This window comes from Elgaria multicarinata, chromosome 1, assembly GCF_023053635.1.
Source record: "Elgaria multicarinata webbii isolate HBS135686 ecotype San Diego chromosome 1, rElgMul1.1.pri, whole genome shotgun sequence".
Taxonomy (NCBI): Eukaryota; Metazoa; Chordata; class Lepidosauria; order Squamata; family Anguidae; genus Elgaria; species Elgaria multicarinata.
In genome coordinates, this window is record NC_086171.1 from 47294603 (window position 1) to 47313669 (window position 19067).

Consider the following 19067-nt stretch of genomic DNA (forward strand, 5'->3'; position numbering starts at 1 on the left):
GGGCTTTAAAAGATGGATCAATGGTTATGCACAGTAAAACGTAGCTTTTACTTTCATGGGAACTCTCCATGTGATGCAGAAGCCCCATGTAGAAGGTGATGTTAGATCCGCCTTGTGGAGAACCCACCACAAGGAAATGCTTCTGCCACCCCTCCCAGCTTCTCCCCTCCCCTTCCATAGCTTTTAGGATTAGCAAATCTGGTAGTTCTATGGCATAGAGCAGCCTTCCCCAACCTAGTACCTTCCAGATGATTTGTCTACAACTCCCATCATGCCTAGCTAACATGGCCATGTGCTAGCTTGGAGAAGGCTGGCATAGAGCATTTCCTGAAGTTAAATTATAGGAGGGAGGGAAGGTTTATCAGCTAAAAGTTGACTATTATCCTGTTTTTTTCAAAGGCACTGTAACACTGCTGGGGGAAAAGGCTTCCAAAGGATGTGAACTTCATCCCCAGTGGTTGTTATTTTAGAAATTAAGCACTTCCTAATTCATATCCTCGTCAGTTCCAGTAATGCATCCTGTAGCTTCTCCCACTGATGGAGATCCTCATCACTTGTGGAAGGGCGCCTCTATCTCATCCTAATATCACCACCCCAAACTGGCAGATCTGTGGTTGGGATTGTTCTGCCCATCATTACGATCTTTTTACAGCCCAAATGTAGTAATGGTGGGTTCAACTAGAATTGCTGTTAGCAATTATCCATTGATGTTAAATACTGTACAGATGTCTCTTAAAAAGCACGTTGGTATGGATGCCTCACATTCAAGGCTGCTGCTATTGTTTTAAAACCATGAGGGAAATTAATATAACCCCACAACCTATAGCACTGAGCTTGGTGACAAATGAACAAGCCTTCAAAATCAGCCTAAAATTGAGCCACATAGGTACCAGGAATATATTTTATTTTGACGATGGAAGCCAATGGGGCAGGTGAACTGCAGGGCAGTGTTCAGAACACAGTGACACTTTGATGATCTATTACCAAATTACCAGCTTTTTCTTCCCAGAAGGAATGGAGAGTGTTATCCAAGGCATTGTGGTTGGAAAGGAGACTAAATGAGGCTTTCTGACCTGGAGATATAATAAGACAAAGCAGGGGCCAGTCACCTCTTGAAAGAGTTTCAACTTGGCCTCTCTCTAGCTACTAAATAGGTTCATTACATCTAAAAAATTTTTTATGGAGTTTATGTGAAATGTGAATTCCAATTTTCTAAGGAATTTGTCTGTACATCACACAAGCTAGCACCACCGTTTGCTGGCTTTTAAGAGCAGCAAAGCTTTTAACTACAGAAATATTATCATTTCCTCTGCTTTTGTATACCCAGAACCCACAGCACTGCTTTCAAGTATTGTGCTATGATAAAATATTTGTCTGAACCGTCAAGAATTTCCACTCAAGAACCTCAATGTCAAGATTCCTCCCTGGAGTAATAGCCTGAGCTTCAACCACTACTCAGAGGTGTTGTTGACAGGATCCATCAGTCTAGTGATACTGGAGGCAGATGCCAGGATCCCTGCCATGAGCAGCAGCCTGGGGTCCAACTTTGACTCGAAGGGCCTGGCCCAACACATCAGTACGGCAGCACTGGAGGACAACCCAGGGCCCTGTCATCATGACTAGGACTGGATCAGGGCTTCTTGCATTGGGCTGGGCAAATCTGGCCATTTTGCATTTACCCACATTCATGGTATGGCTGCCTATGACACAACCTGATTATAATAAGATTGTGGATCAGACCAAAGGCCTTTCTAGTCTTCTGGCTAGACATCAGGAAAAACTTCCTATTAGAGCAGTACGACAATGAAACCTAGGGAGGTTGTGGGCTCTCCCACACTAGAGGCATTCAAGGGGCAGCTGGACAAGCATCTGTCGGGGATGCTTTAGGGTGGATTCCTGCATTGAGTGGGGGGTTGGACTCGATGGCCTTATAGACCCCTTCCAACTCCACTATTCTATGATTCTATTAGTCTAGAATGCTGGACTAGATGGTCTAACCTGGGATGGCTCCCCATATGTCCTTATGCAATTTCTTTGAAATAAAACTGGTCAGTCTAAGCACACTTTTTTTCTTCTTCTTTTTAAAAAAGTGTGCATATCGTAATATGTAGTTTGTGAGTGTCATGCTTAAGTATGGGACCCTCCTTGCTCGAGGTTGTAAGGATTCAGTATGACTGCTAAGATAAGAAAGAATTGGCTCATGCCTGTTTCAAACCTTTGTAAGTCAACAAGAATGTCCCTTGTAAGGTCACAAAAACCTGTTGAGAGAAGACTGATGCCTCTGCAGACCTTCCACACACACATTGCATTTTCTAAATAATTTTCTGAGAGGGTTGAGCAGACATTCCCATTAAACCCTCTGCCTCAAGGAAAACACACACACACACACACACACACACACACACACACAAACGTTTATCTTTTTGTCTGCCTTGTAACTTTGCATTGCAGTTTATTTTACATTTACATAGATATCTCCTGATAATTGCTCAATTATTATGCCTAATTACTATAAATGACTTGTCTTCCCTTGAGTCCATGAAATCAGAACAGTAAACACAGCAAAGAACAGATAAGCATGTTTCTTCAGCCAGCCATGATAATGGTTTGGAAAGATCATCTAAGCTTGTTTAGAAATTACATATATGTACATGTATGAACATTTGTATCCTCTTGCTATCAGGATGAACAAGTGATGCTGTGGCAAGGCAGTTCTCCAACTAATAATGAGTGGGTGAAAGCAGAAATACAGATACCAGCAGGATGTGAAAAAATCAAGGTAAGAGAGAAAATTCAAGCATGCCAGTTTTCAAATAGCTTCCTGATGGGCAAACAATAGATACAGGAGCCCTGCCCTCTTGACCAGATACAAAAGAGGGCAGGGCTCCTTCAGCTTTAACTGTTGTGATGAAGAGGAAATTCCACCAGGTGCTGCCTGCATACAAAGACACCTGCTGAAATTCCCTTTCTGATACAACTGTGAAAGATACAGGATCCCTGTCTTCCTTTCCATATGGTCACCCTAGCATAGACCCCAGAATTTTCCCAGGAGCAGCTTAGAGCCTTTTAAACACAGGAACACAGCTGTTGTAGAGGGAGTCCGTTACAGATTAACCTTCTCCTCACCACTTCTAACTCAAACCCCTGCTAGTCTCTTCAACTTCTTCATTGCATGTTTATCCCACCTTTCTTCTAAGGTGTTGAGGTGTACATGATTAATCCCCCTTGTATTCTCTCAGCAACCTTATGAGGTCAGTTATCCTGAAGAGAGAGTTACTGGCACCAAGATTTGCCAGTGGATTTCATGGCTCAGTGGAGATTTGAACCCAGTTCTTTCTGGGCCTATCCAGCACTCTGTCCTACGCTGGCTCTCATTTGCTTCCATAGCCATACCAAGCATTGGAATCATTTGGAGTGTGATGACATGTAGACTTGCCAGCAGCGGCTTCCATTGATTTCCCCTTTTGAATTGATCTAACCAGCTGCTGCTAGGCAAGTGTGCCAGTTCTGTAGCAGGATTAAGCTCTCCATTAGAAGGACAGAATGGAATTGCAGATCCTACGGGCACACCTGCTTCTTTGGAACATGCTACAGGAAACATTACCTCCTGGCTATTTCCTGCATCAAATCAATTTCTAGCATAACAAAAAATGCATGACTTTGTTTGTTAACCCCTTGCTTTCTTCATACTTCTACTGTAGTTGTGAAATTCACGGCTCATTTGAATAATAAACCTATCATTGCTTCCAAACATCCTGGGGTTTTTGTTTAGGGATATACAAGAATTTCAGTTCAGTTCACAAATCAACAGACCTTGCCCTGTTTGCAACTCTGGACATGGACGCATTTTCCCCAAAAGGTTGCACATTCCCAAACCTGTGATTGCATTCAGAAAATGTGTATTTATTTATTTTTATTAAAAATGTGCATTTTAAAATGCATGTAACCCCTCCCCCCTGCGTTTTCATCAATGGGGCAAAAGATTGTATAAAGACAGGACTTTCCCCCTTTGAAATGCACAATGTAACTACATGAACAAAAATCAAAACACACCAATGAAAAAAGGGAGCGAGGCGAACCGAGCTTCAAAGTGGAGTTCAGAAAATTTTGTTGCGCTCGAGACTGCCCTTCGTTCTTCCATTCCTTGCTTTGTTATATTCTGCAGTCAGCTCAGCAACTACAATAAAAGAACCAATTAGGAAATTGTTTAGTGGAAGATGGATGTGGAATTCAGCCACTGCCTTTAGAGTGGAGGGAAAATACACCAGTACCCCAGCCATGGGGAAATCATGTCCCGTCCCCCTACCCCACCCCATGCCAATCATGGCCTTGAAGGCCTTCTTGGATTAAGAGGGCTTTTAAGGCCGTAATTGGTGGTGTGTGGGTGTGTGGGTGTGTGTGATGCAAAGTGTACTTTCCAGGGCCTCCAGCAAGCGCCCTGCAAGTTCTCTAATCCCTAAGAAAAACTGGACATTTGAACACACTCCTTGGCCACCTCCTAAACAAGATAAGCACAAGGAACCCAAATGCAACCCATAAGAATTTTCTTCACAATTGACTTTGTTTTTCAAAGCAATTTCTTTTCTATAAAATCGAATGAGAAAGGTTAAAAAAAATGCGGGAGAAACATCCAGCACAGCACTACTTTAAGTCCTAAGACTTCAGGAGTAGCCTCTGTTTCCCATTTCCCCATATGTCTTCTTGTCCTTCCCAGCCTATCCATTGTGGGTAAAATGAGAGGCCTGCAAGGCGGCAAAGGAAGGCAAAGGTGACTGGTGGAGGCATGGGGCGGGTGCCTGCTTGCACCAATACTGACTTCATTCTATTGGGCAGTGTAGTTGGGCTCTCCAGATAATCCATCATTTGGGTTGGGATCCATGTATTTTATACCTGTGGTTCCCCGCCTTGATCAGGATGGAGAGGTGGGTTAGAAATAAATTTATTATTGTTATTGTTATTTCAAAAATAATAATCAGTAAGCAGCATTGGCTAAAAGGGGAGCAAAAAATATCACCCCTTTGAATAGTGCTCTTGACCTGGAATCTGCTTTATAATTTATCATTAGTAGTATTGTGACTCACTCAAGTGTAACCAAGAGATTTTGGAAGGGTATCTTATTGCACTCCTGTTGGAGTGAAAGGCCTCTAGGCAAACTGACCTAATTGACATAGAGAAACAAAATTATTATACACTGATCTCGTCTGAGCTTTCTAAGCAAGGAGATTTTGTAAGGATAGGAGATCTGAGCAGGTGCCTTTCCTCCTTTGCTGTGTGTTAACGTGTTCTTTCCCCTGGCACGAGCTTTTATTCAGATTGTTATGAAATAGATATACAATAGATATAGATAGCTATATCTCTACAGTTCATCAGTTTAGAAGGCTCTTGAATTGATCCACTAGCGTACGTAGCACAAATTAGAATTATGAAGCCTTTTCAAAAGTGCAATCCAATGCAGATATATTTGTAAGTGGGTCCCAGTGAGTTTAATTAGTTTTCCACAAGTAAGTTGCCAACAGTCTAAGGAGGGGAGAATTGGGCATTGCTTGGAGTCCCCTGCATGTATTATACACATTAAAAGGGGATCGGGTGTAGAAAAGGACTGCAGTGCTTTTCCTGGCCCTGAGCTCATGTGGCATCCTCTGCTTTACCCTGATAATTTGGAGTAGACACCTGCAGGAAAAGTCTACCGAAGTAGGCTTTCAACATGAGCTTGGAACCCTACACAATTGATATCCCAGCTTGTGTAGAAAGCCTACAGGCATCCAGGCTTAATGTCTGAACCCTGAAGGTGAAGCTGGGGGAAGCTAACCAATTTTGTGGGGGTGGAGGAAGGACCAATGATGTAGCCATACAACACCTTCAGGCACTTTGTGCAGGAAGGGAGCTTAAATTTCACATGGAAGTTCAATTTGCATCGAAATCAAAGCAAACAATTTTACTGAAGCATAAGCCTGATTAATACAGGATGTGGGATATGGGTAAATCCTTTGTCAATATATCACACATGCCCAACTGCATATAAATGCATGCTTACTATCTGAGTTGGCCCATTTATGCATAATATTAGCACGCCAGCATTGTGTGGGTACGCTGCTGGCACGCTAATGTTACATGCAAATGGGTACGTGGAAAATGGGTACATGGGGATCATTCACAGAGGTAAGGGCTTTATCTGTGGCTCATGACCTATATAAATAAGGTCTTATTTACCACAAATGGGGGAAATATGTTGTATGAAGACACAGAACAAGTGGTTCGCCCTCTTAATAAGTCAGTCTACTCATTCCTCTTTCCACTGAAATAATTCGGCAGATATAAAATGTTAGCCATTCTCTCAGCTTCTTTTAGAAGGAACGGTTAAAAGCAGAATCTGTCTGGATCGCTTCAGTTTTGTGGATAGCATGATATCACAATTGCCCAAGGTTTGTACCTCTGAAGAATTTGCCTGCGTCAATGGCCAATGCATCAACATGAGTTTGGCCTGTGATTACCAGTTGGATTGCCTGGATGGAAGTGATGAAGATCCGTCAGCTTGTGGTAAGTTAAATCAGTTATTCTAAAGATGTTGTTCTGCCAAAGACTGGTGGTGTAAAGAGATAGAAAGGAATATTTAAAAGGGTGATGATTTACATAGCAGCAAGGATTAGAATTGCACCAAATAGTCTCCACTTTTGATTTATGGCTAATCTGATGGTGAAGAATTTTCCTTCTGAAAATCACTTAGATTGTGAAAATAGTCCTACTTCTCCACTCATATTCAGTGTTATTTTGCCACTGGTTGCTTTTTCTTCCTCCTTAGTTGCATGCAGGATCCCAGCCAATCAGGGATCGTGCAGTTAACAAGGCAATATCACAATGTTGCATAGGCAAGCAGAGCTAATTGGCTGTGGGATCATGTAGTTTCAAGCATGTGTGAATTAGCATAATGTAAATGAATGAACATTTTGGGAAGGTGTTGAAAAAAATGCTCAAACAATGCATTTTTCAGCACTGCCAACATCAAAAATGTTCGTGAAAAACTAAGTAGTTTTGGCTTAGCTTTTAAGAAGTGCTTTTTAAGGATTCGGAGAGCCAGTGTGGTGTCGTGGCTAAAGTGTTGGACTGGGAGTCGGGAGATCTGGGTTCTAGTCCCCATTCGGCCATGGAAGCTCACTGGGTGACTTTGGGCCAGTCACAGACTCTCAGCCCAACCTACCCCACAGGGTTGTTGTGAGGATAAAATAAAGTGGAGGAGGATGATTAAGCCTTGGGTTCCTTGGAGAAAAAATGGCAAGATAAAAAATAGACAAATGGTCTGACCTTGAATAAGGCTGCTTCCTGAGTCAACTCACTGTTACAGTTCACTTCTATGCATGTTTATTCAGAGGTAAGTCCCATTGAGTTCAATGGGGCTTACTCCCAGGTATGTGAAAATAGGATTGCAGCACTAGTCATTCTTCTTTCTTGAATGAACTATAGACGTTTCCTTGGTGTGATCTACCAGCAATTGGCCATTATTCTTTTATTGTACCTCCCACAAATGGTCTTGTTCATGTCTTTGTCAAAAGACTAATGGATGTCATCTCTTCGATCTGCATCCATCCAATATAGATCTTCAGATTATTCGTCCTAAGCAACATTTTGAATTGTAACTATTTTTAAAAAACAGTAACATCAAATCAAAATCACTTCCAGTCCTTTGCTAGCTATGCTTGGACAGATACCCTCGCTACTTTTCTTTTGACAAAGCATTCTCTTGTGTTCCATGCTGAATCATGGAACAAAACACAACTAGCTGTTGACGATAAGCAGCCTATTTAGTATTTTTCTCTGGATTTACTTGCAATAAAATCTCTTTATTTTAGCAATGAAAAATATAGGAATCCCCACCCCATAATTTTCTTGACAAAATGGTTATAAAGTATAATAATTGACTGCTACTAACAAATATGCAAACCCATCTGTACAGCATATGCTCCAGTGAAGTGTTATTGTACTTTATATGTACTCTGAGGAAAAATATTCGTTTAACATTATTTTCTCTTCCTACATTTATTAAAATTAATAATAAATGTAGGTCTGTTTTCTGAGATAAAATTGCGGGGAGGAGAAGACTTCACTCTGTGTAACCTCTAATAGGCTTCATGTATATTTAGATAGAAAAATGTCCTAGGCAAAGGCATGCTGGGGGTTGTAGGGCTTTTTTTCTGTCTAAACATGCTTAGGATTAAGTCTTAAGTAATTCAACTCAGCTCTCTCCACTCCTACTAGCTTACTTGGCCCCTTTTATTGCTTTAACTTTGCTCAAGCAAGGTTAATTTTATGTGTTAAGGGTTCCATACCCCTTTCCTCCCCCAAATGAATTATGATACCCAGGAGAGAGGTACATTTTTATATTTGCTTCCCCAAAATGTGTTGACATGCATTGTCTGCAGAAAACCAGCAGAAAATACAATTACATTGGCTTTCCTACCTGGTAGGTGGAATTGCCTGCATGAAGGAACACAGTAAAATGTAAGATATATTAAGTCATCAAAAATATTAATTTACTTAAATTCCCTAAATTACTAATACTTGAACAATGAGCTAACGCAACGAAAAAAGAAGCAATCCTCTCTGTAAATACAATGCATAGCTAAACTATGAACCTCACAATGATCTCTGTCATCTAATCTGCTCCCCAACTGTCCCAGGAGCTTTTTTTAAATCAAAAGCAGCAGCTGATCCTTCAGCTGAAACTCAGAGCATTGATGTGTAGATATCATTGTGACCTCAGAGGGTTATACAAGTCTTTATTTTAAAGGGATATCCCACTTCCCCCTGCAACAGCCTGCAAGCCAGTTTGCCAACGTGAAATAAAAATCACAGCAGTAGATGATACCTAACATTGTCTGGCTTGTTGGTAGGCTCTGGGTTGCCTCCAGTGTTGCAGCCAGAGAGGCTATGGGTCTGGGAATGATGTGAGAGTGAAGGGATTGTTTAGCTTGGAAAAAAGGAAGCTAAGGGGAGACATGATAGAGGTGTACAAAATTATGCATGGTGTTGAGAATGTGGATAGGGAGACATTTTTCTCCCTCTCTCAAAATACTAGAACCCGGGGTCATCCCATGAAGCTGATTGGTGGGAGAACCAGGACAAATAAAAGGAATTACTTCTTCACACAGCACATAGTTAAATTATGGATTTCACTACCACAAGATGTAGTGATGGCTAACAGTTTGGGTGACATTAAAATGGGATTGGATAAATTCCTGGAGGCAAAGACTATCAATGGCTACTAGCCCTGTGTGCACCAGCTACTAGCCCTGATATGTGTTGCCTCCATTATCAGAGGCAGTGAGCCTGTGTGCACCAGTTTCTGAGGAGCATGGGTGGGAGGGTGCTGTTGCACCATGACCTACTTTGTTGGTCCCTGATCAACAGCTGGTTGGCCACTGTGTGAACAGAGTGCTGGACTAGATGGACCCTTGGTCTGATCCAGCAGGGCTCTTCTTATGATCTTAAGTGCATGCTTAACAACAGAACTGAGCCATAGTAGTAAAAGACATGGGGTAGAGTTTGTACCACACAGGTGCAACCCTACATGTGGATCACTTATTAGTTGGCTTTCTCCGCTATTCCATTGCTTTAAGGTCTATTCCTAAAGAATCATAGTATAGTAGAGTTGGAAGGGGCCTATAAGACCATCGAGTCCAACCCCCTCTTTGCACAATAAGTTGGTATCCATGTCTACTTTGTGCTGCAGAATGATCAGCATATTAGAAAAGAGCAATCTTGTATTTGGTTGTAAAAATAAGTGTTTATAGAAAAGAAAGCGAAGAGCAAGTATGTGTTTTAACACCAAGCAGGATAGGATGCTTTGAAAACGGTTTGAAAACTGTATGTGGAGTGTGTCCTGGGCCCCAACTGTTGTCACGACAGTTATAAACCATTTTAAAGCACTAGTGTAGCTCCTACCTAATAAGGGTAAATTGTCAAGCGTGATGTATTGCAGATCTACACTATTGCTTTATAGCTGATAACTTTTGGGGTACAAGCCACATTCCACGTACCACTTTCCATAGAGTTATTTCCTGCTGTTTTTTCACATTTGTAATGATTTGACACAAGGTGTAGATCTAGTCATGGTTGTCATCCTTGCTCATCTTCACCTGAAAAGTGTCATCGCTGCCTAGAATAGTAAGGAATTCTAATGAGTCTTAAGCATTAAGCCAGTTCTTTATCTTCCCAATTCTTTGTTGAATAACTAAGGGTGCAATCCTATGCATGTTTACACTGAAAAATGTTCTACAATTTCCAGCATGAGGTGTAGGACATTTTTCCCCCTGTTTAAACATGCTTAGGATTGCGGCCTAAATGAAACGGAGCAACTAAATACTCGTGATTATGACTTAGCCATGGCTAGCACAAGAAAAATGATCTTTTCTGATTAAATTTGCTCACAACAAACTTCTGCATTGGATTCTCAGTTGGATTGTTTTTAACTGAACATAAGAGGAGCCCTGCTGGATCAGACCAAGGCTCCATCTAGTTGAGCATTCTGTTCACACATTGGCCGACCAGCTGTCGATGGGAAGCCTGCAAGCATTATATTAATGCAACAGCATTCCCCACCCACCTACCTTCACCAGCAACTGGTGTTCATAGACATGCTGCCCTGACACCCTCTGTGAAGAACTATTGATGTACTGAATGGTTGGACTTTCCATATTTTGCCACTGTTCTTCTGGGAGGCTCCAGGAATTTCCTTTGGGTAGAATTCAGACAACATAGAGACCCACATTGCACATTTTAAAATACAGGATAGAGCAGGAGACAAGGGAGTTGCAATTTCTTCCACTTGTTCTTCCCTTGGTCCTCTCATACAACTTCCCTCCCTCACTGAGGGAGGATCAGAGGATTAGGCAGGAATAATAATAATAATAATAATAATAATAATAATAATAATAATATATTTCTTACCCGCCTCTCCAATCGGATCAAGGTTGGGAACAACAGCAAGCATAAAATACATAAAATACTGATTAAAAACATAGTATACACTGTTAAAAAACATCCTAAAAGCATACTAAAAGTATCCTAAAATTCCACTGGATAGGCCTGCCAGAACAGATCAGTCTTGACAGCCTTCTTGAATGCTAAAAAACTGTAAAGCTGACAATGCTCCTCTGGCAGGAAGAGGTCTGCATGACTGCCCCTATTCTCACTGTGTTGGGGGTGTTTATTCCTAGATTGCAATGCTGTGATCCTATTTTTTTCCTTTTTAATATAGATTCTTAACAGAGAGCATTCTTTGGACCATGCTGCCACAGGAAAGGTCTCTTGCTAATAAAAGCTTTCGATAAATACTATCAATGGAGGAAACTTTTTTAAAAACCTTAGATTAATCTGGTATATTTATGTAGTTTTCTTTGTAGGACCCCCTCCCCCAATATATCAATTTCCCAAAAAGGAATGCAAAATTGTTTGGATATTCAGATTTGTATTGAGCTTTTTCGGTTTGCATATCATGTAATTATTCTCCTGGGAACCTGCTGATTGGAGCTAAAGCACGGATTTGTGAAGGGGGAGGCTCCAATCACCAAGCATATGCTTTGCCATCTGTGTCATGTGCATCTCTGCAAATTGAGTAACAAAAACGAAGGCTATTATGCCATTTAATCTTTGATTATTGGTCATCTTCCCTTATGTAAATATATACTACATTCTAGACTACATAAAAGACCTTTACCTGCTTCAGATACACTGCTCTATTGCTGAAAATATCAGTCAAAGGAAACATACATCTCCTCTCCGCTCAAGTATTTATAGGCATCTAGATATCATGGCCTATGGGGCCAGCCCTACAGGGATACTGGAAATTACCAATCAAAAACCCAGCAGCAAAACCCCCCAGCCATTATGGGTGGGTGGATATATTGGAAATTTTGAGAGTGTCATGGGCACTCTCACAAAGTGATTGCTGAGGGGAGTTGTCCGTTCACAAATGGCTGCCATAGTGGGTCTGGCCAGTTTCAAAACACCCCTTTCTAAGAACACGTAGTGGTGATGCTAAAAATAAGGAACCTGTCCAAGAATCTAAGTACAAGGTAGAAGTGGGATCAGAGCACACAAATACCCAGGCAAAACATCCACCCACATCCCCAGCCACACCAAAAATTATAAACAAAACTCAGGCAAAACACATACACCACACACACAAAACCCTCCAAGTAAAACACACGCACATACACACACACGCAACCCAGGCGAAACAAATCAAACAAGATAACACATGCACACAAAAGACAAAAGAGACATGGCACAAGCAAAACACCGCCCATCTCCCTCCAGTGAATGATTTTCTTTTTCCGGGTGTCAGCTGCAGCCACTCAACATTTATATTTTCTAAGAATGCCTGTGGAGACCAGAGGCATTCCTGGAAATAAAGATGGTGCTGCAGCCACTTTGCAGCATGCCTGCCTTGTAGGTAAACACTTCTTCTTTTTTCAATTTTAAACATCTTTAATTTTTTCTAGAATGTAAGGGAGGGATGGGCCCCTTGGTAGGCACCAGGGCAAGGATTTGTGGCCACATTGGTGCCCGTGGACACTTGGTACTGCAGGATAATAATCTCTCTTTACACAGAAACAATGACAGGAGCTAAAGTATGACCTGGTAATACCTATAGGAGGTTAAGACGAGGAACATCTAATGAGTTGTGTGGGAGATAGCAGGTAGCATCCAATGCTAGTCTTACATAAAGTAGACTCAGTTTACTTCAAGTAGAACTAACATTGGACACTACCTCACATTTTCTATGAGATAGTGCAATTTAACATATGTAAGTCATGACGTAGAGCTTCTTTAGATTAAGGGAAATCATGTTGCCTTACCGAGGCTTTGTTTCCTGCTTCTCTTGCACAACTGTAATAGGCTGCATTACACAGGTGGAGAGAGGCAACTATGTGGTCTATAATGGAAAATTTCCCCTCCTCTTGGTGCTCATAGCCCTGAATGGGACAGCACTCTCTAGTGGGTGAATTGTAGCACAACCTCTCCTGCACACAGTAGGAAATCCTGAGGTATTTCAGCAGAATTAGGATTTTTAAAGACTGGAATCACTGGGGGAAGGTGCAAGAGATGTGCAGGAGGTTGACGTCTTCATCAAAGGGACCCATGAACTTTCGTGAATGGGCAGTCTCAAGCGTGCCTTATTTCGCTCTTGTGAAGAAGCTCATAGCACAGTGGCAGGAAAGAAGACTGTGGACCCTAAGAGTTGATGGAATAAATCCAGTCAGGGCAGTTGCAGGCGCATAGTAGAGAATGAGAGAGCAGTGCAGAAACCAATCAAGGGAATACAGATTGAGAGTTCAAGAAAGGCTTTGTGGAGGATTTTATGAACTGTCTGCTCTCCTTGCATGTTAAGATCTGCTGCTTCTTCTTCTTCTTTTTTTTAAATGCCCTTCTCTAGTGGAGGATCAGTGTGTTCAAACCTCTCCAGCCCTGCACACTGCGTGGTTGTAAGGGGAGAGTGTATTAGAATATGTGTGTCGATATGAGTGTATATATATGTGCATATGAGTGTATTAGAGGGGGGGCAGGGAAAGGGGTTTATGTGTTTGCCAGTGTGCATATATGTGCACACACACACATGTGCAGCCCCCCCCCCCAACCCTCATGCTAGTAGGAAATTTCAGCACATCTCCTACTTCTGGGGAGGCCTGGTGGGCCAGAGTTTCCCCACTGCTGCTTTCGTCTTACTTCTGAAAAAGGAGCTCTTGAGTTCTGAAACCTAAACTAGTGAATTGGAAAAGAGAACACTGCAGTGTTACACAACCTGTGTTGGATTAATCCCCCTTTGTTCAGATAGCTTGACTTCCATCTAATGTGCTTTTGATGTGTCATTCCTTGTGGATTTTGCCTTGAAAAAAGTAAGCTTTTATACCCGTTAGGAAGGCATTAGTTAGGAATGCAAATTACATATTAGTTAAGAAACCTGCCCCCAGATTTTACTGTTGAGATCTTTATAATGAATAAAAATGTCTCTCGAAAAACTGTGTGCTGCTGTTGCTGGTAATAAATGATTAAACAAAAGAAAGAAAGACATTGGTTCAATTTGTTCAAAGGAAATATTTTGGATTTGAATGTAAAACACCAATGGTTGTTTTATTAAGAGGCAGATCAATTTAAATAATAGTGCAGTAGCTTTTCCAAGATATATATATATATAATATTTTTAATTTTTGTGAACCGCCCAGAGAGCTCCGGCTATTGGGCGGTATAGAAATGTAATAAATAAATAAATAAATAAATAAATAAATAAATATTGTAAGATCCTTTCCCTTAGCTTCCCTCCTTCTTCTGTTCATTCTTTCTTTCTTTCTTCTTCTGTTCTCAATAGCAAATTACACTGTATGTGACTTTGAGTCTGACCTTTGTGAATGGAAGACACTAAGCACAAAGGATGCACAGTGGAGCGTAATGAAAGCACAGATTTCTGGTGATTCGGGACTTCCTACAAGAGATCACACAACTAATAGCAGCAAGGGTGAGTCAAGCTATACTGTTTTTTCTCTGCTGTCAATCACCTTTTTTTTTTTGGCTTTCAAATGCACAATTTTGGAAAACAAATTCTGATGTTTCTTTGGAGAATCCTACTATCCAAACACCATACCACATGGATACATCATTCCCAATCATCTCAGCAAATTCTGGAGGAGCAGAGCTGTGCTGGTCTCTGGCAAAAGCAGCAGAATCATGAGGCATCTTAAGGATGAATAACAAATTATTGTGGCACAAGCTTTCATGGGAGAGAGCCCAGTTCATCAGATGCACAGAGAGTTCTCCTTAGTGGGAAAACACGCACATACACACAGACTGAATAAGTTGGGATATTATTCCAAACTAAGGCCAGAGGACTCAGCAGTGCAAGAGACAGGTGCCCACCATCCCGCCCCCTTGTAATGAAACACATCTATGTATTGGAAGGCTGGGCCAAACTCCATCCTTTGCTTCTTTCTGTACCTATCTGTCCAGCCTCTTTCTGCAAACTGACTGACACTTTGTGCATCTGGCAAAGAGGGCTCTTAATGCGTTCCGAATAGAGACAAACTTGGGTGAGGGCCCACAGCACAGTGTGATAGAGCACTTGCTTTGTGTGCAGAAGATTCCAGGTTTGATCCCTGCTTCTCCAGGTAGGGTGAGGAAAGAATTCCACCTGAAACCCTCATGAGCTGCTGCCAATCGATGTCGACAATATCAGGCTAGATGGACCAAGTATCTGACTCTGGGCTTATCTACACCAAGCAGGATATTGCATTATGAAAGTGCTATGAAAGCGGTATATAATAGGCAGGAGCCACACTACTGCTTTATAACGGTATTGAAGTGCACTGACAACTGTTGGGGCCCATTGACACAACTGATATACCACCTTCATACCACTTTCGTAGTGTTATATCCTGCTTGGTGATGATGCATCATGGGCCCCAACAGTTGTGAGTGCACTTCAGCACCACTATAAAGCAGTAGTGTAGATCCTTCAGTGCACTTCAATACTGCTATAAAGCAATAGTGTGGCTCCTGCCTTTTACATACTGCTTTCATACCGCTTTCATAGTGCAATATCCTGCTTGGTGTAGATGAGCCCTCAGTATAAGGGAACTTCCTATGTTCCTATGAATGGGCTTGTGATGTAATTGGTTCAGTGAAGGCATCAAAATTAACTCAAATGTGCAGCCTGATCTACAGCTGAGTGGAGCTGTAATGCTTTGATTTAAAGCTGAATTTGGGCACAAGCCAGAGAGAAGTTGAAAGGAACTGCAAGGATTGTAAACTGCATTACCAGTGCTCCCATGCAGGTGAATTTCCCAGGAAATGGTGTCCTCCTGAACTCCAGCTTCAACTGGATGAGAATCCCTTGTCTCCCCTGTTGCATCAATGTGCCTCTGAACTGCTCTGGAACTGTTTCAGAGGACAGAGCACATAATTGCTTAAGGATGCTTTGCGGGATTCAATTTTTGTGAAATCCAATATGAAACTACCAGGCTTGCACATCTCAGATAGATGTGCAGATAGGAACTTAGCTATCCATCAGATTTTGCATTTCTTTTCCGAAATGGCATGATGCAATTCACAGCAGTTAGACATAAGAAAATATGCATTTAAATCCTTATCTTAAGAGAAAACACAAACTTAAGGGTGCAATTCTATGGGTATTTAGACAAAGTCCTACAATTCCCAGCATTACCCAGCCAGCATGTAGTTGTAGGACTTTTTCTGTTGAAGCATCTATAGGATTGCACCGTTCAATTTGCATTTTGACATTGCCTTGAAATAAGACAGATTCGCCGATCATTGAGTGCTTTGTCGGCTATGGGGTGGTCTAGAAATGTAATAAATAAATAAAAATAGATAAATAAAATAAGACATTTTTTCTCCCTCTCTCAAAATACTAGAGCCCGGGGTCATCCCATGTAGCTGATTGGTGGGAGATTCAGGACAAATATAAGGAAGTACTTCTGCACACAGTACATAGTTAAATTATGGAACTCACTACCACAAGATGTAGTGATAGCCACCAATTTGCATGGCTTTAAAAGGGGGTTGGATAAATTCCTGGAGGCAAAGGCTATCAATGGCTACTAGCCCTGATGGTTGTGTGCTATCTCCAATATTCGAGGCAGTAAACCTGTGTTCACCAGTTGCTGGGGAACATGGGTGGGAGGGTGCTGCTGCACCATGTCCTGCTTGTTCATCCCTGGTTGATAGCTGGTTGGCCTCTGTCTGAACAGAGTGCTGGACTAGATGGACCCTTGGTCTGATCCAGCATTAGGGCTCTTCTTATGTTCTTTTGTCGCTGCCAATGTACTCATTAGTACCAGTTATAAAACTAGTTATTGTTCACGTGGTGAAGATAACCAGCTATCTGGATCGTACGGAAAGGAATGAGTGTAATTCTACGTCCTATCACACAGGCTCTGTCCGGCCGATCCCCAGAGACCCTGATGATTAGTCTCCTCCAGGGCCAAAATAAAACAATTACCATACAAGTTGCCCAGTTTTTGAACCTGGCCATCCTTTCTAGACCACGTATGATTGTATAATTGTTTGAATATATTCAGCTCAAGACCTAATGTTAATTTATGTATCCTTCTCTTGATTCTGCTCCCTTCCACTCTTGTTCCCTATGCACTATTTCTATATATGTCTTATTGGTATGTTTTCTGTAATTTGTATTTGTATACAATACGATTTGTATTTTTCTTCTTCTAGTCAATTGACTGCAAATAAAGATCATGATGTTGAGTGTAATTCATTCAATGCACCCTGAAACATTCAATGCACCCCTGAAATAATTTGGATTTAGTTGCACCTAACGGTTCTCTATAATATTGTCCAGCTTTCTATAATATTCTCTGGGCTATATAATACTAATCGGCAAGACTTAGACTTCCATGATGCCTTATTTTATTTCATTTTACTTTGCTGCAGCTACACCATCAGCATCTAAAAGGCTCTATTCCCAGGACTTTATCTCCTAACTAGAGCATATCTGTGGTGGTTCAAATCCGAAGGCTGATAGCTTGACAGTCTTCAGATTAGATCTTTAATTATGCTTTCTTCCCTACTAGCATAAACAACAATGTCAAACCTGTGAGGCTCTTCAGGAAAAAAAAAAGTTTTTTGTGGCATTGGCTCCCATACTTTGTGGACTGTTAACATGCAATAAAACCGCTACTCTCTGCTGGCAGTTTGATGAGGGAAGCTGAATAATGTATATAACGGATGCCTCATTATGGCTAAGAACAGACAGGGGCTCTGTTCGGATGATCATATCTCAGCTTAATAAGTTGGAATATGAACAAGACTTTTGCCTGCACATGAAGACCTATCCTTCCACAGTGTGACCAATCAGTTAACCACAGTTCCTCGATTTGGATGATGGTTGCCACCAGCTTTGAAACAAACCAGCATATTAAACCAGCTTCAAGCCATAGTTTATTATCTTGGCTTGCTTCAAAGCTGGTATCCATATTTTTCAGGTTCAGACAAAATAGAAAACTGTGGTCAATTAGAGACTTCCTGATTTAATCTTGCCATGAAGGAAGACGTGAAGGGGCCAAGTGTGTGAGTAAAACGTCCGTATATATCTCTTACTGAGATATAAGCTGAGATATAATCATTCAAATGTATCTAATAACTTTTAGGGGAGTAAAGGTAGCAATTCAGATCTATTGTTGTCCACAGCACATATTCTATCCACCTCACCCCATTTCTTTTATCTGATCAGGGTTGAACCAGCTTTGCAGATTTCTGCAACACTTTGACTGATAGCTTTATCCCACGTACCTGTTTCCTTCGAATTATCCCCTACAGCACTTAGCTGTCAGCATTGTTGTTGTTGTTGTTGCTAGCTAATCACACCCCGGGCAGCAGCGCTCCTAACTAAGATCCTTTGCATACCAGGAAATGGGTTTAAGGGGGGGAAATGTAAAAAATCAATGGATGACCCAATCCAATTCAAATTTGGTGTACTTAAATCTCTCCTTAATATCTATTACTGTGCCAATTTTGATGTCTTTATCTTTAAAACTTACGCAGCTGTAAGCATTTGTTTAATTTTCCTTTAAACATATCAAATCCTGCTCCTGCGCCCCCAGTGGCCGCTCGGAAAACAACAAATGGTTCACTCCAAAACTAGTAGCAAAATAGGGTGGGTCTTTTTGCTTTATAGCACAATTAAAGCAGGATGCATGGGAGTACTTCACAGTCAAAGCAGATTATAAACTGGAAAACTTCAGAGTACTTCACAATAAAAAAATCATATTATAAGCTGGAAAACTTCAGAGTCCTTTGCACACAATTCACAGTGATTTCACTGTATAGCCCTGGTGTGATAAAGCTCTGATTCTTTGGAAAGCAGCTCCAAGCTGTGATTCTAGTGGTGGTGCAATAAATGTGAATATAGCTAGCGCCTGTGATGTAACTGATGATGTGTCACATCCAGTCACCTCCTATAATTCCAGATTCAACTTTTACCAGGTAACTTGCTTTTCATTGGAAAGGATTTACATTATACATCACTTATATGTAGAAATTATTAA

At 41.3% G+C, this 19067-nt stretch overlaps 1 protein-coding gene across 1 annotated transcript in view; it reads left to right on the forward strand.

Annotated features, from left to right (window-relative positions):
- Window positions 1–19067, forward strand: part of MALRD1 (MAM and LDL receptor class A domain containing 1) — a 288950-nt gene that overhangs the window by 31359 nt on the left and 238524 nt on the right. The window contains exons 7-9 of the mRNA XM_063121247.1: window positions 2684–2779; window positions 6423–6537; window positions 14363–14509. Coding sequence (XP_062977317.1) covers window positions 2684–2779; window positions 6423–6537; window positions 14363–14509 — 358 coding nt within the window. The remainder of the gene's footprint in view (window positions 1–2683; window positions 2780–6422; window positions 6538–14362; window positions 14510–19067) is intronic.